Below are 26,550 nucleotides of genomic sequence, written 5' to 3' on the forward strand. Positions count from 1 at the left end.
AGCTCATATTCGAACCTCAGAGGGTGGGCATCATCTGATCGGATGGACACAGCTTTTTTCAGCACCTGGTTATTACAGATCTGGTCCAGGCTTCTGAACTGGGTTCCGGCTATTTTCGAAGCCACCTTCACTATTCTCCCCAGGGAGTTCTTGTCTTTAGTACAAAGATTACCATACCAGCAGATTATGGAAAATGATATGACAGACTCCACAAAAGCAATATAGAACATTTTCATCAGAGTTTTATCAACCTGAAATTTGGCCAGCTTCCTATGGCAGTAAAGGCGCTGCTGACCTTTCTTACACAGCGTGTCGGTATTCAGATCAAACTTCAGCTTGCTGTCAATTACCGTACCCAGATATTTGTAGTCTGTCACTATATCGACAGGCTGACCGTTGAAAAAACTGCTCTGGGGAACGGGGGGAACGTCGAAAATCAATACAAACCTCTTTCGTTTTGGAAACGTTGAGTTGTAAGGAAGCGTTTTCGCACCAAGAAACGAAGTCGTCAATGACTTGGCCGTGTCCTACATCATCATCGTCAAGCAGACTGACGATGACAGAATCGTCAGTGTACTTGACGATGAATCTGTTGGCGAAACGGCTGCGACAGTCGTTGGTGTATAGAATATATAAGAAAGCAGATAAAACACAGCCTTGGGGCGAGCCGGTAAAAGGGACAATAAGATACTGGACAGTATCCCATTGACCCTCACCTGCTGAGATCTATTCGTTAGAAAGTCTAGAATCCAACCAACGAGGCACTTATCCAGACCGAAAAAGCTGGTTAATTTCTCGACCAGAATGTGCGGCTGGATGGTGTTAAATGCTGATGAGAAATCAGCAAAGAGCAGTCTAACGTGATTCTTACTGCCCTCTAGATGCTTGAATATGAGGTTCAGTAAGGTGGCTGTAGCATCCTGCATGCCTCTATTAGCACGATAGGCAAACTGAAGTGGATCAAGCAGAGTCAGTTTTTGTTACTAGCTCATCCTTCACTAGCCTCTCAAACTGTTTCATGACCAGGGAGGTTAGGACCACTGGCCGGAAGTCATTAAGTGATTTTGGATTGGTGCACTTGGCAACAGGAACTAGAATCGATTTTTTCCAAAGGGACGGCACCCTCTGCTGGCGGAGTGACAGATTAAAAATATGGCTGAAAATGGGACCTAATTGCTCAGCACATACCTTTAAAATACGCCCGCTTAAGTTGTCTGGGCCAGGGCTTTTTTTAGGTTTGCACCCTTTGAGACATCTTATTACCTTTTGCTCGTCGAAGAAGGGGTTCAAAGGGGGGGCCAGAAGGAGACTGTCTCTCATCACAGAGTGTTTCTCACTAAAATCGCGAGTCTCAAATCGACCATAGAAGTCATTAAAACTCTGAGCCAGATCAGCATCAGACTGAAAACCATTTAACTGGATATTCTTCTTACTACCTACCTTGAGCCCAGTAATACATTTCATACTGTCCCAGGCGGAACCTAGATTATTTGTACGGAGCTGAGACTCTATTTTCTCCTTGTATTTCCTTTTACTTTTCCATATCTCCTGTCTAATCTCCTTCTGCAGGCTGCGCATCTCAGAGAGTTTTCCTTCTCTGAAGGCCTTTCTCTTACGGCTAAGGAGCATTTTAAGGGCCTTAGACACCCAGGGCTTACTATTAGGAAAGATCTTAATCTTTTTATCTGGAATCACAATGCTCACAATAATGGGACCAGCTACTAACAACATCAGTCAGTTCATCAATGTCTACAGAGGATTCTTGAAACATCTCCCAGTCAGTGGAGTCAAGGCAACCTTGTAGAGTTAAACAGGCATCATCATTCCAGTCTTTAACAGTGATAGTCTGCACCTTACCACGTTTTAATGCTGTACGATAGACAGGAATTAGATGGATGCAATTGTGATCGGACAGACCTAAAGGAGGGAGGGGGATGGATTTGTATGCACCTTTGATGGAGCCATAACATAAGTCCAGTGTTTTGTTGAGTCTTGTTGGGCAAGTGACATACTGATGAAAGTCTCTGAGTGTTTTCTTCAGAGTGCAGTGATTCATGTCCCCTAGAATGATATTGGGAGCATCAGGAGAAATGGATTGGAGTCTTTGTACAACTTGATAGATAGTTTCACAGGCTTTGCTCTCATTCGCCTTCGGATGAATATAAACAATTGTCACAAACAGCTGGGGAAACTCACGAGGCAGATAAGCTGGACGGAGTGACACACAGAGCAGCTCTACATCGGCAGTACAGATTTTCTCCCGGACAATGACAGATTTGCACCATCGCTTATTAATATATAAACATACCCCGCCTCCAGAGGACTTGCCTGTTGCCACTGGATCTCTATCCAGCCGGAAAGGAGACCCGAAGCCTTCAGTCTCAAGGTCCGTGTCCGAGTCCCTATCAGACAACCAAGTCTCGGTGAAGGCTAAAATACAGGCATCACGAAAGTCATGATTATATCGGACCTGTGCCTGAAGTTCATCAGTTTTGTTACGCAGGGATTGAGCGTTCGATAAGATGATTGAAGGCAGCGGAATACGGGAGAGCGGCTGGTTTTTCAGCTTCAAACGAGCGCCCTTGATAGCCGAGATAGCCCTTGCTTTTTTCAGCAACTGCAAGTTGAAAATGTGGTCTAGGCTCCTAAAATGGATTCCGGCTATTTTAGAAGCCGTTTTCACGATTCTCCCTAGGGAGTTCCTATTCTTGATGTCGAGGCTGCCATACCAGCAAGCAATAGAGAAGGTGATCACTGATTCAATGAAGGCGCTGTAGAACAATTTCATCAAGGTCTTGTAGGGGTGTCACGATACACTCAGTTCACGATACGATACGTATCACGATACTGGGTTCACGATAACGATACGATACGATACGATTTTAACAATATTTTTTTAAACTTGAATAATGACAATATATGACTGGAAAAGTAGTATTTTATTTGAAATGCACAAATACAAAACATGCTGTTGTGGGAAATTGTTATTACAATAACAACTAGAAAAAACATGAGATTGGAGATAAGGCTCATCTTGAAATAGAATGAGTTACACCGTCACTTAGATTTACTTTGAACTAAAAGGTTTCTCAGCAGTATAAATTCTCATTATGCATCTTCAGTTTTTCTTCAAACTCAAACAACAAGACTTTTCTTAGTCTATTTTTTATGCATCTTCAGTTTTTCCTGTCAAGTAAACAGTTTTGCCAGAAACTCAATTGAATGGTTTCTCTCCTGTATAACTTCTCATGTGTCTCTTCAGAGACTTGTTCAACTGAACTACTTTCCACACATTGAACTTCAACAAACAAAGACGTTTCTTTGTCAACTTTTGGAAAAAAAAAAAAAAAAATTTTTTTTTTTTTTTTTTTTCACGATATGAGATTTCATCTCAACGATACATATCGTGACGTTTTACTATCGCGAAATTTCGTGGGACGATATATTGTGACACCCCTAAGGTCTTGTCTACCTGGAATTTGGCAAGTTTCCGGAGACAAAAAAGGCGCTGCTGACCCTCACTCCTCTTAAAAGGAAAACATACCAGAAGAAGACATGGAAACAAATGGTATCAGATCAGATCAAAGGCTTATTTAACCTGCCTGTCAGTTGTATGTTGAAACAGCTCTTTTATTAAGCGACTGCTGTTCCTATGAATAGCCCCTTCCATTGTGTGTAAGGAGCTAAGAGGTCTCAAACAACAGGGGAACATATATTGCACATCCTGTTAGATACCTCACTACAGGCAACACAACACATGCAAAATCAAACAAACAAACGAACTGGATACTATAGCTGTTCATGAGACAAAGTCATCTTTGTTTTAATTAAGAGACACTTTTAAAGAAAGTGTTACATAGACAGTTGTATGTAGAGCTGCAACAATTAGTTGGTTAATCGATATTAGTCGATCGACAGAAAATTAATCGCCAGCAATTTTTTTTTTAATAATTGATTAATCATTTGGACTAATTTGTAAGATAAAAAATAAAATGATCTCATTCCAGCTACTTAAATGTGAATATTTTCTGGTTTCTTTAGTCTTATATTTATGACAGTAATCCGATTATCTTTGGGTTGTGGACTGTTACTCAGGACAAAATAAGAAATTTGAGGATGTCATCTTGGGCTTTGGGGAAAAAGGGAGCTGTAATCTGTCGATTATTTTCTCGGCTATTTGATTAGTCGTTTATAAAAGTAGCCATCTCGCGCACATCACTGATGATGTCACAATGCCTATGATGTCACCATGCCTATGACAGTATTAAGTTTGTTTATTCCATGAGCAAAAACCATGGCTTGAAAAGCTAATGTCACTGTCTGTGCTTGTTACGATCATGTGGCATGTTCATGAGAAGGGCTAGCTAAATACCAATTTATGTAACAGCTAAAACTTCCTATTTATATTGGTGACCACCTACTGTACAGTATGTGATTGATTACTGAACAAAAAAGTTTTGCATTTGTTTTTTGTTTTTAGAAATGGTTTCAGTCCTTTTCAAGTGTGTGCATGCATGTTTGCTTGCCTACGAGTGTGGGTGGAGTGTGTGGGTGGAGTGTGTAGTATTTGTTATTGATGGATGTTTTGACTGGAACTGGGGCAGCACGACCCTGAACTGTATAGAATCGCTCTTTCCTGTTCTCCTGCTGTCTTTAGGTTGGTTGTACTCTCGAGTCTCTTCTTTCTCCGTCCCTCTCTCCCTCTCTCTCTCTGTCTCTTCGTCCTTCCTCTTCTCTCATCAGTATTCTCTCCACTCCACCTGCATCCAATCAAGCCTTGATTAACACCGGCCATCATTGAGCAGCGTAAATCACCAGGCCGTTCATCTAGTTGGCTGCCGTCATCATGTGGTCTCATCTGTTGTTAGTGGAGCTTGACGTTATTTATTGATTAGCTTACTGATCAACTTGATAGACTGCCAGGCGGAGTTTGAGGAAGCCAATACAGTAGTTGGGAGGAATTAAACGGACCAGATTTTATGTGTAGCCTTTAGTTATTTGCGAGGTTTCATCTGTTTATAAAGAAAGATTGCAGTATGCATTGCATTGCAATTGTGGCAGACTTTGTGATATCAGCAAATATCGTATTGTTGTCCAAAGAATCTCTATAATATCTTAAAGGTCTTAAAGGGGCCCTATTATGCATTTCTTAATTTTGTATCATATGCTGTTACAATCTTGGATGGTCATATTAAACGTGGACTATATTTTCTATTTCTTTTTGGACTCTACCTTTTACATTTTCAACTCTCTTCCCTGATCTTAGGATCATTTAAAGACTACATTTTCGTATTCCTTTTGTTGGACTCCTAGTTACATTTTCAATTTTCTGTTCTTTTGTAAATTTTATTTCCATAATCTGAAACTCTGTAAATGGTTTAGCCCGGCATCTCTCGGCCTGTCTCGGAGGGGGGTCCCCAGATGGAGTCCATAGCTGGACCCCTACAGTACATCGGCCTGACAAGGTTCCTCCTCAGCCAACAAGTCACTGAGGCAATCCATGTGGCAATCCATGTGGTGGAAAGGTTTTCTTGCGCGCACTGGGGGTGAGGGGGCGTGAGGGGGTGCCGCTGTGTCCCGGCCTGGCCTTCTCTCCCACGCCTTATATGTGTGGGGGTGGGGGGCATCGGTGCTCTCAATCACTGGTCGAGGGATGCCGGTAGGTTAGAATAGCTTACATTAGGCGATAGATTAGCCCTCCTTTCCCTGTTCTCTCCATATAGTCTCTCATACTCCCCCTGCTCTTCCTCCCCACCTCCTCCCGTTCCCGAACCCCCCTCTCACTTTTCTAAAGCATGCCATCCATTCCATTTTAAAGCATGGCACCCATTCTCTTTCTTCCCCTGCTCCTTTCCCCACCTCTCCTTCTCCGTTCTCTCCTCCCCCACATTTCCCATTCTCTCCCCCACATCCCCCTGCTCTCCCTCCCCTCTCCTGCTCTCTCCTTTCCCCCTTCTCCACCTCCTCCCATTCCCTCCCCACCCGTCACTCTCTCATTCCCCCTGCTCTCCTCCCTTCTCCTGCTCTCTCCTCTGCTCTATCCTATATTTCTATATTTTTTATATTTCTCTATCAATTGTTCAATGTGTTATTTTTATTCTGTAATTTGCTACTGTTGTGTCAGCTAGAATTAGCTAGACATATTTTCTGTGAAGCACTCTGGGACATGCTTGTGAATTAGGGCTATACAAATAAACTTGACTTGACTTGACTAAGCTTCAAATAAATAGGTGAAAGTGTTTGAATGGTACCCCCATGAATCCCCTCCCCCCGCATGAAATCCCATACACGAGACGGCACAGGATTTGAGTGAGAGCCACGGGTCTAGCTGATGTCAGATAGTACTTGTTGCCTTGCCAACCTGGCTGTCAGATTGGCACTTGGATAGCACACACACCAGTAGTGTCATGGAGTAACGGATTCAGAACCGCAAAAACAAGGAAACGACTTGGAAGTGAGCGAGGATGTAGGACTGAAGTGGTAAGTTCTGAGTGTCTCATTCCAGCATTGGTTGTACTGTGAAACAAACATGCTGTGCTAGGAAGCGCTAACGTTAGCGCTTGCTATGTTAGCCTAGCAGCACAGAGTTTCATAGACATAATGACCAACCGATATATAATAGCTGAAATGACGAAGGCACACATTTCCAGAACTTGTAGCATTAGTCCAACTTGCTGACTTCTCCAAGTCCTCATTTTTGTTTGGTCCGTGTAGCCTTTGCTAGAAGAGGCCTTACCCATCTAGCCGGGCACTTCTGGCTCATACGAGCGCATTAGCGCCGGGGACTGCCCCCTAGTCCGACACCTCAAGCGCCCGGCGAACGTCACGCATTTTCCCATTTTGAGTCTTCACGTGAAGTGAAGACGCTATCCGATGCAAAACATCCTATTCTTTTAATGACACCTAGTTGTTGCATCCAAATTGTTGCATAAAATCCACTTTTCTGTCTCTCAAAAACCGAAAAGCATTTATCTGGAGCAGCTCGAGCAACCCGGAAGTCGTTTCAGATCAGAGAAGAAGAAGAAGCGGTGCGCCAGATAAATGCTTTTCGGTTTTTGAGAGACAGAAAAGTGGATTTTATGCAACAATTTGGATGCAACAACTAGGTGACATTAAAAGAAGAGGATGTTTTACATCGGATAGCGTGCGTCTTCACTTCACGTGAAGACTCAGGTAGGAGCTGGCATTTAGACCTAGACGTGAAAATGTCGCAGTGTAAAATGGGAAAATGCGTGACGTTCGCCATGCGCTCGTATGAGCCAGCTGCGCCCGGCTAGCGGGGTAAGAAGAGGCCCAGCTATAGTCACAAGCATTTGGGAAGTTGTTGTGGCTTGAATGTGATGATATCGATAGTATGAATCTCCCCGGGCAGGGCGTAACGTTACGCGGCCGCGATAAGTGATGCCCTGCTCGGCCAGCCGCCGAAGGAAATGTCCCGGCGCAGCCCGGGCCTAGCGGTGCTGTTGATAGCTAGAGGGATGTTGATATAACTTGCTTGTTACGTCCAAGTCACGTTTTTCATCGATGGTAAAATTAGTTTTGACAATCCGTTGCTCGTTCATATAATTGTTTTACAACAACAAAAAACAAAAAACTTTTTTTTCTTTTTCTTTTTACAGTGCACCTGAACGCAACATGCAAGATACCCACTGAATAAGTGTCCAAATGTTCATATCATTCTGGCCAATACTCCACTTCTGTTATAACATTTCAGTCTGGAATATATGAAATATCTTTCAATAATCTTTATGGATAAAAGGCTAAAAGTAATCTCATGTGTAAGAAATGACTGTTCTACATTGAAGTAAAAATGTAAATAATTAACTTGTTGGTTTTGGATTTATTTAGCTTCAAGAGTGCATTTGTGTGTGACCCTCAACACAGGCTTTGAGAATCCCGGGCCACTTACTGATACTTATGCTTAAATTAACCCACTCATATTCTGGTTTATTTCAAGAAAAACATTTTGGCTAGTGGAAATTCTAATTAGCTGGTAACTTTAAAATCTAGCAGCCATATTGGCAGGTGGTCAAAAAAGTTAACTTTAAGCCTTGCAGGGAGAGCAAGTGGTGACATAGAAGTGAGTGAGAAAAGTTTCAAATATTGGTGTTTAAGACTGAATAATGACATCACAACTGTTAATTTAAAATGAGTTATTCCTCTAAACCAGACTTCAAATAACCCCAAATCTTTTCACACCGGCGCCGTTTGGCCCCCAGCCCCCAGCAAAATCTGGCCCTCTGGTAGCGAGGAAATTTTTTTGTGCCCCTCTCTATCATCAAAGTTCCTGGGTTACGGCATGACAATATTTGTTCGGCCCCCGGCGACAATTGGGGTTTCTCATGTGGCCCCCCATGAAAAATAATTGCCCACCCCTGTGATAGACAGACAGACAGAAAGATGACAGATATTGTAGCGTTGCGTCTGGCTATAACGTGTAGGAAGAAGGAAGAATGGAAACGACCAGCGGGTTTATTCCCTGCCGCAGCAAAATGCAGAAGAAGACTAAAACAGAGCGTTTCAGACAGAGGGTGAACTGAAGGGGGGCGTGAGAGCCAGTACAAGATAAACAATGAGTTTTTTTAACTATGAATGATGCAAAGCTAACTCTAGTGGAGGCCAACAATAAAATAATAATACATTATATTAGCAAAATATGGGCCATTTAAAATATATTGAAAAGGTCTTAATTAAATGTAACTTCAGTATTCCTGCATATACCGTGAGTGAGGAAAGAGTCTGTACAGGGTCTGGTAGACGTCCTTTCAGGAGCAGCAAAGCCATCCATTTGTAAGGCCATTGTGCTGATGATGAAAGAAATGCTGGCTGTCTGCTTCAGGGTGGACCATGTTTATTCCTACAGTCTAAACTGATAAGAAACCTGCATATTCTTTTGACTTAAGTATGTCTCAGACTTGCACAATATCCTGTCTGTAATAATGGTTTTGTGTCTGAAATGCTTTTTGATGTATTTTCTTTCATCTTTTCTCTTTCTTAGTGAGTCTTAGTACGGAACTTTTTTCTTTTCAGACTACACAGACAGAATGTCATCATTCTTGTTCTCTGTCTGCATCAAGAAAAGTCGTATTATTTGCTTTTCATTTATTCAGCAGGTGTGCCTGCTGGGAAGTGTAAAGTGAAATATTGCTGTGTATAAACATGAAAAATCATGTTTTTCTCCGACCAGATGAGCTGGCGAGTAAAGCCAACATCATCATTGACCCTGCAGAGATCCAGGCCACATCTATGGATGACTTGGACGAGGACGAGGAGAGCGGAGCAGCACAGGTCTGTGTGTGCTTATGCACAAGTGTGCTTTTGTGTGTGTGTGTGTGCGTGCGTGCTTTTGTGTCTGTGTGTGTGCCTGTGTTTCTGTGTGTGTGCCTGTGTGTGTGTGTGGGCGGGCGGGCGGGCATACCACACTAAGGTGTAATTTTGCTCTTGCGCTTGTTTTGCGCTCGTTTAACGCTGCACGCAATGCAAATTGGGGCGTGCACAAGAGCATTTGCATTATCCCTGCCGCGCTATTACCTCTACGCCCGTTATAATTGGCCGTGCATGGGGTAGGCTTGCCCAATGCCAAACCAGGCGGGTCCCTGCAAAATGCTTGCTTTCTGCTATCGTCAGAATGCCGCAAATTGTTTGCGTGCAATTTTAAGAGCACCTAATAGCAACTCTTAACCAGCTCTTAGCGCAAAAATACCCCACTGTGCTTGGTGCACCAGTATTCTCCGCGCTGTGCAGCGCAGTGCAGGGGAATTACTTTTGGATAGATCATTAAGCACGGAACTGCCAAACGCCAGGACATCAAATTCTGCTGCTAAAATTGGGTAATTCACTGAGAAACATTTATCACATCGTAAAGAGGGGTTAATGGCAAATGAATTGAGAAAACTTGGACATTGTAGCCACTTGCAATATTCATCTTCACCTATATCATAACCCGGAGGGTCGTTGTCGACAAGCTCTCTCCATCTCTCTCTGTCCTCGGCAGCTCTCACCGTTTCACCGAGTTATAATTGAGTCCACTCAGTCTTTCTTTTGTACAGTGCTGCAGGATGGTCTTTGCAAGGCCTGATGATCTGCAATATTATTGGCAATCAAATGTCCCTGTTTCCCCGTTGCAAACGCGTTTCTATTTCCCAGTCAACAAAATAACCCGAATTGCATCAAATCACAGATGTTTTGAACAGGTATATAATGTGATCGTGTTATTGTGAGATAGGCCTATCCAAATGACGCATGGAGAGAATGACAGCATATTGCATACCTCGCGCACACTGTATTACACGCACTGCGAGGCGGGAATCTAATTGGTTTGATTGATGTAACGCCCAGGCATTGCCAGGCCACACCTGTGAATAATTATTGTGGTTAAGACCGCCCAAATCCCATTTGCACCGTGCACAAATGACTTGGCACGCCTCCAATGTGCACCTGCGCCCGGTGCCGTGCCGAGTTCCGCACCCCCGCCGAGTATTGCATCCCCACCATATTTCGCGTCTGTTTTTGTTTTAGTTTTAGTTTTATATATTTTATTTTACATTTTTAGAGAACAATATACAAACAAGACAAACAGGCTCAGACACAGGACAAGAAAGGAAAGAAAAAAAACATACGTCAACATTGCAACATGGCGCTATCAGCCGCATATGGTGCTTATATGTTTGTTAAAAAAAAGTGCATGGGATCCCACGCAAAGGTTCCATAAGATACCAGCCGGGCGAGCCATCCGTCACCCGTAACCTCAGTTACTGGTCATTCTTAAAGTCGAGCTGAACCCAAGAATGACTTTTCTTTTCTTTTAGTTCAAACACCTGGGTATGCAGTGCACCTATTTAATAATGTATGCAAAACAAATCACAACAATCTAATTTCTTTAGTTTTTCACACTTTTTCACATCAAAAGTTAGTTTTTCAAGATTTCATTGATAACAGTAATTTACAGTTTGCTGACGTCACCTAGTACTATCAAATTTCTACCCCATTTCAACCAATCATATCATGACATGCAGCTGTCAATCAAATCTTCATTTCAGGATAATTTTCTCTTCCAAATGAAGGGGAAAATGGCGCCTAGTGCCTGTCATCTGGCACAGTTTCTAGCCCATAAACTAACTACTAACTTGAGCAATTATGCAAACTACCGTAAATCAAACGGTAATGTCTAAGAATGCAAAGAAATGTAACTGGCTCGTTAAAACACGCATTCCAGGAATATTATTTATATTTATAATGATAATGGCGCTCGCCTCCGAGGGTTAGGGTTAGGGTTAGCCTGACAGCCTCCCCTGAAGTTCAGTGAGGACTCCGAGCAGCCGAAGATGGTGAGTTCTGCCTCTGGCTGTAGGGTTATTTTGTAGGCCACACAGACAGAAGGGAAGACCCTGTGTAGTTTATGCTTGGAGTAGTGAAGACGGTGAGTGACTTTAAACTGGATCAGCTGTTGTCTGCTATTCACTGAGCAGAGTTGTACCACAGACAGACTCCTTTCCCATATAATGTAAGATACATCAATACCAAGTTCCCAATGCCATGCTTCTCTAATCCTCTCAGTAGAGACAGTGCTGCAGTTGCCAAACAGACATACAAATCTAGAGATTAGGTGCTTGGAGTGAGAAGGGCTCAGCAATACATTAAAAAAAAGCATGTTCATTTGGGAGCGCCTCAAAGGTGCGGATTTTGGATCTAACATAATTTCTGATTTGGAGGAATCTGAACCAGTTCGTGTCGGGCAATTCAAACTTCCTCTTTAGTAGATCAAAGGATGCAACATGACCATCTGTATAGGTCTTTGATGGAAACCAGCCCCTTCTCACTCCAGGCGTGGTAGTTTCTGTCTGACCATGGAGCCAAAAAAGAGTGATTGAAACAAATAGGGGCGTGGACAGAAACATCTGGTAGACTCAGAACACTCCTAACTTGGTTTAAAATTCTGACAGTTTTTCATGACAAAACTTAAATTAAAATGTTGTAAGGTCCCAGGTCTCGCTAACTTAGCAAATAGCATGGCTGGCAAGGAAGAGTTGACAATGGAGCTGGACTCCATTTTCAGCCACGTTAAGTTGCCCGGAGTCCCTTGTCGCCAGTACATCAAAGCCCTAACATTATCAGCCCAGTAGTAGTGCCTAAATACTGGTAAGGCGAGCCCTCCCTCAGACTTAGGTTTTTTCAAAATTCTGTGGTTCTTATAGTTCCAAATGTAGGACAGAATTATATAGTATATATATAATTATAGTCCAGTTCCTTGAAAAAAGCTGATGTGAGAAAGATGGGAAGATTTTGACAAGGTTATAGGAACCTGGATGGCGGACAAAACAAGCGGACCGTGATCGCCAAGAAAAGGTGGTCTCGGCCCACTTCCAAACGAACTCTGGTGCGGGTTCGTTTGTGGTGAGAACGTGATCCAACCTCAATCCGACACAAAGCAGGAAACAGTGCGCATTTTTGGATAAAACAGCTTCCGTAGTCAGCTGCGCTGTGCGTAATGGCCTGAAGAATGAGCATTTCTATCTTGGCGACTTGTGAAACTAGCGTTTGCATGGATAAACTTGGGGGGGGGTTTGCATCATCACATCAGCATTTTGAACTCGACCAACTTACCTCTGGCCTCCATTAAATAAATGAAAACAAGTTGTGGTAATCAGAGCCAGCCTTCTTTGTGATAAGATTTTCTGGTTCAATCAGACAATCAGACTGATTGCATGTCTTCCTCGAAATGTCCGTAGGCTATTATTAAATTATTTATTAATATTTTATTCCTGACAGGACAGGTGTTCATATGCGTAATCGTCTGAAGTCTCCGTGATAGTAATAGCAGAAGTTGCGAGGGTCTTTGATCTTCTATCTCCAAATTCCCGATAGATAGCCTAAATAAATAAATGAATAAATAAATAAATAACTTTCTCCCTCTCTCTCTCTCCCGATGCCTCCCTCTTTATTTCTTTCTCTCTCATCGCACGGCGCATGCCCGACGTAGCCTACAATGTAGATCTAACAAAACGCATTCTAATAATGATATAAAATCTGGGAATTATTTTTTCCATCCCGAGAGGCTATTGGCCTACCGGAGTGTCTCCTGGCCAATCCAGGAGGCTTGGCAATACTATTTGGACCGTTTGATTTGTGGCTGTGTGAACACAAACCAACCAAGGCACAAATGCAACAATTAAGCCCCTGAATCAGAACAAAGCAAATGACCCAGTGGTGTGAATACACCCTGAAGCTTATTATTATATCCGTTAACACATTCACTGCCAGCCTTTTTTTTTTTTACTGTAGGTAGGTTCTGCCAGAGGTTTTTTTTGAGGATTCTGGCTCATCTTTCAAGACCCGAGGATTCTTTTCTGCTAAGATTTTGTGAACACACAATATCTCAAAAGAACTAATAGAATGTGTGCTTTCTCTGTCTAAAAGAGTTAGTTTGTAGAGTTAGTAGTTATGTAAGCATTAGCAGTTGAATACAGCATGGTTTCAGCGTCTGGAAATTTATTCTGAGATAAATGGCTTTTTGTGAAATTCGATAGAACAGTCACTTTAACCATTCATTTTTGGCATCAGTAAGACGTCAGACATCTAAACAATAGTTTTGAACAGTAATTTCCTCCATAACAGCAGGAAACCCCCCTCTGCTTCCAACTCCTCCCTCCGTGGGCGTTCTCCTCCGCAGCATTTGTCACAAGCGAGTGTTCTGCTGCTGCTGCTGCTGCTGCGAGTTTGAGCAGCCTCCCTCCCTGGCAGCGAGTGTGGATAGGGCTCACTTGTTTCTTGGGTTTGAGAGCTTTGATGAAGCTTTGTGCGATTCTAGGCTTTATGCTGCGTGTTTCAAAGTGTTTTCCACCCAGTCTATTTTTGGAATCCCCCACCGCCAGCTCCCAGCGCGATAATGCGCGAAGTGAAAGCGTTTTCGCCAATCCATTTTACAGTAGAGAATGGTTTCCTCGCGCGTTACCCTACAGTTTTGGCTCTGCATTTCCTAGTGTGGAGAGCACTGTCGCCACTTAGTGGGTCCGTGGAATGGGTTGTACACGTTCGCTGACTCCAATATTTTTATAGGAGACGTGGGGAGCGTTGATCCACGTCCCACCGTCAAAAAAAAAAAAAAAAAATTTTAAGCCGAGATAACTCGTCTTTGGCAGTGAACCGTCGGATTCTGTAAGCCGAGATAACTCGTCAATGGCAGTGAACGTGTTAATTTTGCCTACTAATGTCAACATAATTTGAGCGTAAATAGCCTAACCTTACTGTAGGCACAGAGCATTCCTCATTCCTTCAGGCCATTGCAGTCATGATCGTATCCACCTTATTTCTAGCTGCCATGATGCCTTATGGGTGCTTCTTCCGGTGTAATCCTCCCAGCCCCCCCCGGTTACGTTGCTGACAGCCTGACACCCGTCTGTAAACGATATGTTTCAAAGCTGCAGGACAGCCTGACACCTGTCTGTAAACGATATGTTTCAAAGCTGCAGGACAGCCTGACACCCGTCTGTAAACGATATGTTTCAAAGCTGCAGGACAGCCTGACACCTGTCTGTAAACGATATGTTTCAAAGCTGCAGGACAGCCTGACACCTGTCTGTAAACGATATGTTTCAAAGCTGCAGGCGAACGGAGCAAATCAGGTCCAGCTTGGCAAAAATCTCGTCGATAAATATCCAGAGTTGCTCAAAGAGCAACAGAAATAGCGGATGTGATAGATAAAAGTATTACATTCCCTCAAATAAGTCCTCAAACCAGCCTTTTTTATTGTAACAAGCAAGTGGGTGTTGTAAAGATAACAGCCTTTTTTGCCACTAGACCAGAGTGAGAGTAAAACCAGCCAGACTCTCTCCTGCGCGGGCCGGATACAGTGTGAAACGGAGATAGTCTGGCAAGCGAGACTACCGGGAATTGAACTCGGGTCATTGCTAATTTTGTTGTTTTCATAGGAAAAGCCTTATCCTTTAATTAGCTTGTCTGCATCTCCATGTGTGTGTGTGTGGGTTAATGCAGTGTCTTTTATTGACAGAGACCATTTGGTGCAGCAGCTATGGGTGGAGCTCTAGCGCGGCCCAGCTGGCTGAGTTCTCCTACTCTGGGTCGGGCCAACCGCTTCCTCAGCACGGCTGCTGTCAGTCTCATGACCCCCAGACGACCCCTGGCGCCACCTGAAAAAGTCAAAATTCGCACCCTTGCTGTGGAGCAGAGGACGGAGGACGACAGTGAGTGACTGAAGACCTTCCTCTGTTTGACAAACAAGGTGTCTTTACTTAACTGCACGAGGCGAGCTTTGTGTGTCTGAAAACACACCCATCATATCAGGCTAAATCACAACTTTCACAGAGAAAAGTGTCCTATCCCCACTAGTTTGAGACGCCGTAGATTGACCCCTTTTGCCTATGTTAATTTCATATTTTGGGTTTTGCTTGCTGACTGAAAATCTTCTCGGCATACAGGAAGTGACAAATCTAAACTTAAGAGCCCTGGCGAGAAAAAGAAGAACAGATTTGCATTTGTTGTCTCTTGTGGTTTTTCTCTTATTTTTCACTGCTACCAGCCACAATAAAGAAATGTGGGCCTTAAGCGTGAGCAACATACTGATGTCACATGACATGATTTCTGGTCCCTCAAACCTTTAACACAGTGTGTGACGTTGAATGGCACAGCTCTAAATCAGTATTTCTTGGGACCTAGAAGGGGCGATTACCCTGTCATCTCTACAACAAACAAAATACATGGTGAGAAGAACTATGCAGTCCAATCATCATTATAAGTCCAGTCATCACCATGTATAGATTGTGAGAACATCATTATAAGTCCAGTCATCACCATGTATAGATTGTGAGAACATCATTATAAGTCCAGTCATCACCATATATAGATTGTGAGAACATCATTATAAGTCCAGTCATCACCATGTATAGATTGTGAGAACATCATTATAAGTCCAGTCATCACCATGTATAGATTGTGAGAACATCATTATAAGTCCAGTCATCACCATATATAGATTGTGAGAACATCATTATAAGTCCAGTCATCACCATGTATAGATTGTGAGAACATCATTATAAGTCCAGTCATCACCATGTATAGATTGTGAGAACATCATTATAAGTCCAGTCATCACCATGTATAGATTGTGAGAACATCATTATAAGTCCAGTCATCACCATGTATAGATTGTGAGAACATCATTATAAGTCCAGTCATCACCATGTATAGATTGTGAGAACATCATTATAAGTCCAGTCATCACCATGTATAGATTGTGAGAACATCATTATAAGTCCAGTCATCACCATATATAGATTGTGAGAACATCATTATAAGTCCAGTCATCACCATGTATAGATTGTGAGAACATCATTATAAGTCCAGTCATCACCATATATAGATTGTGAGAACATCATTATAAGTCCAGTCATCACCATATATAGATTGTGAGAACATCATTATAAGTCCAGTCATCACCATATATAGATTGTGAGAACATCATTATAAGTCCAGTCATCACCATGTATAGATTGTGAGAACATCATTATAAGTCCAGTCATCACCATATATAGATTGTGAGAACATCATTATAAGTCCAGTCATCACCATGTATAGATTGTGAGAACATCATTATAAGTCCAGTCATCACCATATATAGATTGTGAGAACATCATTATAAGTCCAGTCATCACCATGTATAGATTGTGAGAACATCATTATAAGTCCAGTCATCACCATGTATAGATTGTGAGAACATCATTATAAGTCCAGTCATCACCATGTATAGATTGTGAGAAGGTGGTTCAGGTCTCAGCTATTGATTTGATTGTTATTGCTACATCTCGAACACTGGGTCAGACTCCTGCACATTGCCTTGATTAACCAAATTAAATTGTTACAGTCCTATACACATGATTATACAACATGTAGTTCCGACCAAGCAATCTGACGCCCTCATCACGAAAATATTACTCCATCGGCTGGTCTGTTCAGCAGAGAACAGCAGCGGCCAAAATTCTGCAGGCAACATATATTGCCTGTAACCCCACATAATTTCTAGCCCATAAACCAACTAATAACTCGGCCAATAAGTACAGGTATGTAACATACAAAACAACAGTAATGTCTTCATTTGATGTAGAATGCATAGGACATGTAACTGGTTTGTTAAACTCGCATTCCAGGAATATTGTATTTACCGCACTGCTCCTAAAGTTAACGTAACTGGCGCGTGCCAGAGAGCCTGGTTGTCCCGGAACCCACTCGCTTTAGCGCCAGAACACACTCGATTTTGGGGTGGAACACACCAGGATTGGCCAACGCCAACTCCAGTGCCCAGAACTGTCAAATCAAATCATCAACAGACACGCTATGGCCTGCCTCTCAATCCTCTTTCATCTCAGACAGGCAGTATTATTTTCAGTCTGATACATCACCGTCCTAACCTGACGCTGCCAGATGAAACCAGCAGCTTGTTTGTTTATTCCTTCTTCCAACCATTCGTCAACAGTAAGTCTGCCAAATAAATTAAAATGAACAACAAAACAATCCATTTAGCATCAACGCTGGAAGCTAGATGCTGCTTTCTGCACAGCTGTTTGTTATAGTTAACTCATGTGATGAGCATATCAGCTGTTTGTTACAGTTAACTCATGTGATGAGCATATCAGCTGTTTGTTACAGTTAACTCATGTGATGAGCATATCAGCTGTTTGTTACAGTTAACTCATGTGATGAGCATATCAGCTGTTTGTTACAGTTAACTCATGTGATGAGCATATCAGCTGTTTGTTACAGTTAACTCATGTGATGAGCATATCAGCTGTTTGTTACAGTTAACTCATGTGATGAGCATATCAGCTGTTTGTTACAGTTAACTCATGTGATGAGCATATCAGCTGTTTGTTACAGTTAACTCATGTGATGATGAGCATATCAGCTGTTTGTTACAGTTAACTCATGTGATGAGCATATCAGCTGTTTGTTACAGTTAACTCATGTGATGATGAGCATATCAGCTGTTTGTTACAGTTAACTCATGTGATGAGCATATCAGCTGTTTGTTACAGTTAACTCATGTGATGAGCATATCAGCTGTTTGTTACAGTTAACTCATGTGATGATGAGCATATCAGCTGTTTGTTACAGTTAACTCATGTGATGAGCATATCAGCTGTTTGTTACAGTTAACTCATGTGATGAGCATATCAGCTGTTTGTTACAGTTAACTCATGTGATGAGCATATCAGCTGTTTGTTACAGTTAACTCATGTGATGATGAGCATATCAGCTGTTTGTTACAGTTAACTCATGTGATGAGCATATCAGCTGTTTGTTACAGTTAACTCATGTGATGAGCATATCAGCTGGCTGACTCAACGGGGACTATTTCTTGTCTCGGACTAACACACTCGACAAAAACTGTTATTTTCAGAGCAAATGGCCCCAAAATATGAACACCTTTTATTTATAGCTTGTATTTTGTTGGTAACTGTTGTATAATCGGGTAAAAGGAGAGATTTATACGCACATCACGGAAAGGTGCAATAAGGCTAGAGCAAAAAATGCTGCATAAATGAAAGAAGGTAGAGCCTGCACACTTACTCACAAGGCTTCAAAAAACAAACGTTTTCGATCCACACTGGATCTTCGTCAGGTCAGCAATGTTTGGTGGATCATGAATGCTCATATATATAGTACACCACAGGCTCAGTCATAGGCTGATGGGCTCTATGCTGATAGGTGGAGGTGGCACAATCACCACCTCACAGGGTGGAGCACATCCACACATAATTGATACAATTAACCATGTAAAAAAGCCCAAGGCAATAGAAAATAAAGTGGAACAAAGTGGGCTTAAAAGGGAGACAATATACAAACAACAATATAAGACTATAATGCAAGATACACCAATTAAACGTGTATAAACGTCCTCCCAATTTGAGGCAAATGCTGGTCAAATCTGACCTCATTCCAACAAGAAACACCACCTTTCTTGATCTGCCACCTGGCAACTACCGATGATACAGTTGCCAATGAGCACGCTAAAGTAGTACTTTACCGTGGTATAATTAAGCAATATTACACAATATTACTCTCGTGTAATATTGCTTAGTTATACCATTGCTTAATTATACCATGGTATGGGTGAATACTCGATTCTGATTGGCTGCAGAGTGTCCATTATTTTGTGATAATGTACACCTAGCTAAGTAGTTCCAGTCAAATGGTCTGTTCATCGTTCTTATAATGCGGCATGGTCTCGAGATAGCCGTTTATGCTCTATACCACCGTTAAGGGTTAATATGGCATTTTTATAAGTTTAGAAAAAAAATAGTCGGTCAAAGTAACTATTTAGATTACCCCTGTGTGCTCCGTTTATCAAAATAACTGCTATTTAGGGATCTGATTTTCGTTTTCGGAGATCTGATGTTTATGTTAGTCAGCTGACAGAAGCCGGCTCTCAGCTGTCAAACCCTCGGTTTACAACTTTGCAGCAAGCCAGCCAGGCGCTCTGCGAGAGCGCGTGCTGTCTGTATCGCTGAACGCGGGAATCAAATCAAATCGAAGAGGAAAAAGATGAGATCAACACAAAGAAAACAACGAAATGGGCAGTTAACACCAACACACTGAGAGACTTCCTTGTATAAAACAACCTGGACTCCAACATTGAAAGCTACACTGCCAGTGTGCTGAATGAGACTGTACCCTGTGGGAGTTTTACGCTGCTGTCCAGTCCACCAAGGCAGGGGGGAATACAGCATCGCAAGCCTGATGAGTCTGAGAGCCGGTATCAACCGGTACCTATTATTCTATTCAATCTCATGACTCACGCCAGGTTCAAAAGCCCTAATTAAACACTACAGGAAAAGTGGGAAGGATACCAGCATGTCACATGTTGCGGCCGTCTGAGCCTATTTCCTCCTGTGAAAATCTTGAGCAGCTGAGGGAACTATTTTGTCTCCGCGGTTCTCAACTCATATCCAAGGTTATGAAAACTATATTTTCATTGCAAAATATGTATCTCTTCCGCCGCGGGCTTTCAAAATGAAATGTAACGTTAACCTTAATATACATTTTGAGTAATGCTTTAGACTAGTTTCACTCCATATGTAATCATAACATCACAACCAGTATTTTTGATGTGTAAGCTATTTTATGGAGGTTCCTCATACTATGAGTGATTTAAGTTTATTTTGCACTGCATGCTTTTATTTTTAAGGCTAAAAACAGAAGTGTTTGTGTTATTTGCCGTGTTCTTGACACTGCCTCTGGTTCTCTCTGCAGCCATCACATTGCCACGCACATGTGAAATCTCATTGCGATCTCGTTCAAACTTTACTCCAGCCTCCGTGTTGTTACTTTCTATGAAGCGTGCAATAGTTACACATTACCTTACAGCCGGTGTTAAATCATAAAAAAAAAAAAAGTTTGTTCTTCTACAGGCTGCATTCAATAATATATTATGATCGATTGTTTTCCCCCCTCCTAATTATTAATGCCATTAAATAGGAATAGGTCTCTTTATTAAAAATAATAATAAAAATGACGGCCAATTAATAGATTATGGCGATTTGATCGTCTATCGCCAAGCTCTAATGATCACAATTGGACGATATGAAAATAGGGACCATCTAACAACCCTAATCGATACCAATAGAGTACTTAATTTGATCACTTTTTATTCTTCTTTGGTGGTAATGGTATGACTCACCATGCTGAACTGCCAACTCCGTCACATGCACCGCGCTCGACTTTACCACCACAGGTGGTGGGCCATTCACACGTAACATTAAATCAAACAACGCTTGCGGTGATTAGCTGTGAAAACCATTCAAGTAGTAATTGTTTTCTAGATCTGTGTACAAAAAAGATCGAATGCAGGTATCTTTTGACTGGAGAAGTTTCAATACTTGGTACTGGGATATTTCGGTCGATACCTTAAAGGTATTGAGTAGCGATACTCGGCCCTAATTGTTGACATGGAAGTTAGTAATCTATGATCTCTTTCTTTCCTTTAATTTTTCTTCTCTTATCTTCTCTTCCTCTTTAACTTGAAGTCGAGGGCAGCCATGGTAACGATGGCCTGTTGCTGGGGCGGCCATTGGAAGAGCCAGATCAGCCAATCGCAGAAAAGTCCCTGTTGGAGATCGTTGATGGGATCGTGATGATGTATAACCTGAGTGTGCATCAGCAGCTGGGCAAGGTGTGTGTTTGTGGGGTGTGTCTTTCTGTCCGCCTGCTTGTCTATATCAAGGTGTGTGTTTGTGGGGTGTGTCTTTCTGTCCGCCTGCTTGTCTATATCAAGGTGTGTGTTTGTGGGGTGTGTCTTTCTGTCCGCCTGCTTGTCTATATCAAGGTGTGTGTTTGTGGGGTGTGTCTTTCTGTCCGCCTGCTTGTCTATATCAAGGTGTGTGTTTGTGGGGTGTGTCTTTCTGTCCGCCTGCTTGTCTATATCAAGGTGTGTGTTTGTGGGGTGTGTCTTTCTGTCCGCCTGCTTGTCTATATCAAGGTGTGTGTTTGTGGGGTGTGTCTTTCTGTCCGCCTGCTTGTCTATATCAAGGTGTGTGTTTGTGGGGTGTGTCTTTCTGTCCGCCTGCTTGTCTATATCAAGGTGTGTGTTTGTGGGGTGTGTCTTTCTGTCCGCCTGCTTGTCTATATCAAGGTGTGTGTTTGTGGGGTGTGTCTTTCTGTTCGCCTGCTTGTCTATATCAAGGTGTGTGTTTGTGGGGTGTGTCTTTCTGTCCGCCTGCTTGTCTATATTATGTCAGTCTACATCCAGAACCCACAGATACACAGTTCAACACAGTGGAGAGAAAACAAAAGCGGTTGTCCTTACCTACCTTACCTTCATGGTAAAAAAAAAAAAGGTAAATAGACTGTATTTATAAAATGCATTTTATATACAGTAGTCTATCGACTACCCAAAGCACTTTTACATGAATACCTCACCTTCACTCATTCACACTCACATTCACACACCGGCAGCGGAGGCAGCCATGCAAGGCGCCGACTGCTTGTCGGGAGCAGTTAGGGGTTCAGTGGCAGCTTCGAACCGGGAACCTTCCGATTCCCAGCCGACAGCTCTACCTCGTCAGCTGCTGCCACCCATGGCAGTAAAACTCATAAGTCTAAATGTCAGTGGGACTTCAGTAATAAAGACCTGGGTGAAAAGATCAGTCCCCATCTCCTGATTGCTGGCTCCATAGATCTGTCATTACAAAGAGCTTAAGGGAGGTCTCAAGTGGAGTGTTGAGTCTTTTCCAGTCAATAAGTACAGTACGAGCATGGTTGGTGAGTTTCTGATCACTGAAAGTTATCTGTATATCCAGATTTGAGATGTGCATGTAAACATAATTGTTCTAATCTGTTGTAACTCAAAATAAAGACTACATTTTACCAGTGTAAACAAACCTTAAACAGCTTTTGGAAACACTAAAACCCCCTGCTGCTGCTGTCTATTGTTGGCACTTGTATTGGAACGGATCGCCATTAGCTGACGCCAAGACTCCAGCTAGCCTTCCTGGGGTCCAAGCAGCAATATACATTACATAACAAACAATCAATAGAAATAGAATACACAGAAAATATACATTACAGCCGATATAATACATGAATAGAATATACAAAAAAAGGTATCATAAAAATATGCCTCACATAAGAAAAGAGAAAAGAAAACAACAGGTAAAAGGTAATTTAGAAACATATAATACAATGTAGCAAGGTCTGCAAGACAGTAAATATATACAAAAATATATCTTCAGAGTAAGAGCCTCAATAGGGTGTCCCAGAAACCACCGTCAGGCTGCGGACTAAAATTGTATTGTATGTGTGAGTGTATGTGAACTCCGATGGTGAAATAAGTTCGCTTGTCACACAATAAATCACACTCGTTTGACTTAAGAGGGCATGTATGTTGTATCCTTCACATTCGCTAACCAGTCTTTGAACTGAAATCTTTGAAGAAGTTGGGATCCCTGTCTGAGAGAAATAGCCTGGTTCAATGTTTATCCGTTCACCTGCGTCACGTTGAAGCACTTTTTACAGACTGGCTTCGTTTGATGTGTCCAGGGGCTTGCCTTCGCTGTCGGCAACGTAAGCAAAATACTTCCACATTTCGCTTCGTGCATCTGCTTTCTCTACAAGCGTTTTAAAAAATTAAAGTCTTGCAAGTGTGTGTGCAAGCCTTTTGGGGCCCCATGCAAAATCTTAGAGTGGGGGCCCCAAACCACTGTCATCATAGTATCCCTGAATGAACATGAATGAGAGGCATAGGCTACTTCATTATCAATAACACTTTTAATTAATAAATTAAGCACAATATGAACAATAACTGAAAAATATATATGAAAATGAAAGTTCACAAATATTTAAATAAATCCCTTCAGTGCAAATGCATTATAAAAACAAAAAATAACTAAGATTTGTTTAGAAAACGAAATTACACAAATTTATTATTATTATTATTATCATTATTACTTCTACTACACCAGGTGCGCACACTGAATAGGCCTATTATACTACATTCACCTTATGTTCATACGCGGCAGTGGGTCGTGTTAACACTTCCGGCGGTCACGTCGCGAAATACAAAAGTACGTCAGAAGAAGAGAGTTGTTTATGTAGCGGACAGTGCAGGGGGTAAAACAAAGAACGTACTTTGATTGGTATTAGCAGATAATTCAGTGAGCCAATCAACTATAACTCACTGAGAAACTGTTATCACATCACAAAGAGGGAAATGAATTGAGAAAACTTGTTGGACAATGGACATAGCTATTCAACTTCACCTATCCCATAACCCGGAGGGTCGTTGGCACCACAGACGATCTGTCAACAAGCTCTCTCCATCTCTCTCCCCCCTTGGCACGAGTGAGTCCACTCTATTACGCATGGAGAGAATTACAGCACATTGCATGCCTCGCGCAAACAGCCATTGCGAGACAGGAATCGATTGGTTTTATTGATTTAACGCCCAGGCATTGCCTGGCCAAACCTGGGAATAATTCTGGTACTCATTCAAGACCGCCCAAATCCCGTTTGCGCTGGCATTTTGGGGGCGCAGATGATTTGTCACGGCTCTAATTTGCGCCTGCAGCACGTGCAGTGAACGTTTACGCATCCCCACTGAGAATTGCATCCCCAACATATTTCAGGGCTGTTTTAACTTAGAAAACAGGGAGGTCACGTCTACCCAGACAATTATATCACTTTTAAAACAGTTACATTTCTGTATAAATCATTACAATATGCTCCCATGAGGTGGGGATGCGTTTAGCTGCTGCCGGGCGGGGGTGCAAAACTCGGCATAACACCTGGACAGTAACGCAAGGCGGACTGCAATTTTCCCTGCCTTAAGGCACGCGCAAACAGGTGTGCAAGCGCAAATAGGGGATATCGCCTGTACCAAGATAGGGCCCTATGTTGACAAAGGAATCATTAAAATAATTAGAGATCTGAAGTGGCTTAGTCAAATAGACACCATCCCATTCAACAAAAGAAGTGCGGGCCGTCAAGAAGTGCACTAAGTGCATTAGAGATTCTGCCTTTAAATGGTAGTCTTTTGTGATTGTGTAATTTCCTCACCGTTGTGATCACATACAAAGATATGTCTAGATTCAAGATATGTCTAGTAAAGATATGTCTAGTAAAGATATGTCTAGTACGACTAGGTTGTGTTCATGGCAGAGATGCTCACAAGTCATTTTTAAGTCCAAGTCAAGTCTCAACTTTTTGAGGGGCAAGTCTCAAGTCCCTATGGATGAGCGTTCTATCATCTGCTGCATGCCATCCGCTCTGCTTAGAACACTGCATAGCTAAAACTAAGGAATTCAAAGCATGTACTGTATTATCCTCACTCCTTATCTATTAGAATACAGTAGCAGCAATGATTAAAGATGACATTAGTGGACATTTCCTTCATGTTAACTCATTGAGTGCCAGCCACTTTTGGAGAACGGACGCTCCCAGTGCCAGAGTTTCAGAGCGTTTTCAGTGATTTCTCAAGGCCCACAGAATATTGTGTGATATTACTATGTAAACACCGAACACGCACAAAGAACGATGAGACTCTCTTCTATCATCTGTAAAAAAAAGTTTATTGATATCATTTTCCGTTCTTTAGTTATCAGCCGGAGAAGATAGGTTGATTTTAGCAAAAACACACGTTTCAATTTAGAAGCTGAGATATGCCGCCTTTTGTGAAATGAAGCATTTCAAGCACATCATTGACTCTGAAGCTAATATTTTCTGATGTAATGACACCTCAAAAATAATTTCCTTCAATAAAACAGTGAAAACAAAGGAATTTTGTTTGGCCAAATAATATTTTTTAGCTGCAACCAGCAGCGCTGGCCCCTGCGTGCGCAGACCCTACACCTTCTTGCTCGTCTTGATTTACTGCTGGTGGGCATCAGATATTCTAGCTTGTTTGCCTGTCTCTCTGTCTATCGAGCCTGCTGCTGTCTGGGTCTGTGTTTACTGTCAATGGTTGTATACTGCCCTGCGTGCCCCACCCCCCTCCTCCTCCTCCTCCGTGGGAGTGTCTCTGGGGCTCTGCTGTTTGCTCTGCGTTTGCTCTGTCTGCACTGAAAAGTGCGCTGCATCCCCCCGCTTTTTCACAGCGTGTCACCGGCTCCCAGCTGAGAATAATGTAACTTTTCAGAAAGATGCTGGTGTCGGCAACTAAATCATATGGAGGGGCTATCGCAGCGGAGATGGAGGGGCTCAATTGTGGCAGCAGATTGACTGCTGTTCACAGGCACAGCTAATGTTATGCTTCATGCATATCGATGCGATTTCCGTTTCCCCATTACTTCTTCTCTCTTTTTTCCTCGCCTTTCTCTAATCTGGAGAGCACTGTCGCCACCTAATGGGTCGGTAAAATAGGTTATACACATTCAACATGCCCCAAAATTTTACAGGAGATGGATCTGGCTTTGATCCACGTCCCACCGTCAAAAAACGCAATTGACGACTTTAGTCGTCATTGGCACTCAACGTTACTATCCGAATTGACGACTAAAGTCGTCATTGGCACTCAATGAGTTAATGCACCAAAAAATAAAAGATAAAATAAAGAAAAATAAGGATTGTTCTCAAGTCGTTGAGAGTCTCAAGTCAAGTCTCAAGTCACTGTGTGTGTGACTTAAGTGCGACTCAAGTCCAAGTCTCAAGTCCAAGTCCCCATCTCTCGTTCATGGACCAATATATTTTACCTACACCAAGTGAGCATCTGCCTGGTTACAAACACAAAGGTTAATGTTGAATATTTGATTCATATATGCAGAGCCTGACCTTCAGCTCAAAGGTCTACAGTCTGCTCACATTGCAAAGAGCTCTTATTGGGGTGGAAATAAACCCTGTTGGACGGGTGATTGGTCAGTCATTGCGTGATCCTGTTCATACAGTCTTTACTTGGCCAACACAGGAGTGGTGAGAAATTGTACCCTGACGCTGCCAAATGGTTTGTTGTCACATAGCCATCTGGGTTTTTCTCTTCTCTCTCAGACGGAGGAGGAGTTTCACTGTGGCTGTGGGCCCTCACATGTCTGAGTGCACTCCATTATCCTGTGG

At 42.4% G+C, this 26,550-nt stretch overlaps 1 protein-coding gene across 1 annotated transcript in view; it reads left to right on the plus strand.

Moving 5' to 3' along the window:
• The window catches only part of LOC310798965 (E3 ubiquitin-protein ligase RNF123-like), a gene marked incomplete at its 5' end in the record, with an annotated part of 386,065 nt that overhangs the window by 71,096 nt on the left and 288,419 nt on the right, over positions 1 to 26,550 (plus strand). The window contains 3 exons of the mRNA XM_083661528.1: positions 9,188 to 9,288; positions 15,008 to 15,200; positions 21,036 to 21,181. Coding sequence (XP_083517654.1) covers positions 9,188 to 9,288; positions 15,008 to 15,200; positions 21,036 to 21,181 — 440 coding nt within the window. The remainder of the gene's footprint in view (positions 1 to 9,187; positions 9,289 to 15,007; positions 15,201 to 21,035; positions 21,182 to 26,550) is intronic.

This window comes from Poromitra crassiceps, assembly GCF_964638095.1.
Source record: "Poromitra crassiceps genome assembly, chromosome: 27".
NCBI lineage: Eukaryota > Metazoa > Chordata > Actinopteri > Beryciformes > Melamphaidae > Poromitra > Poromitra crassiceps.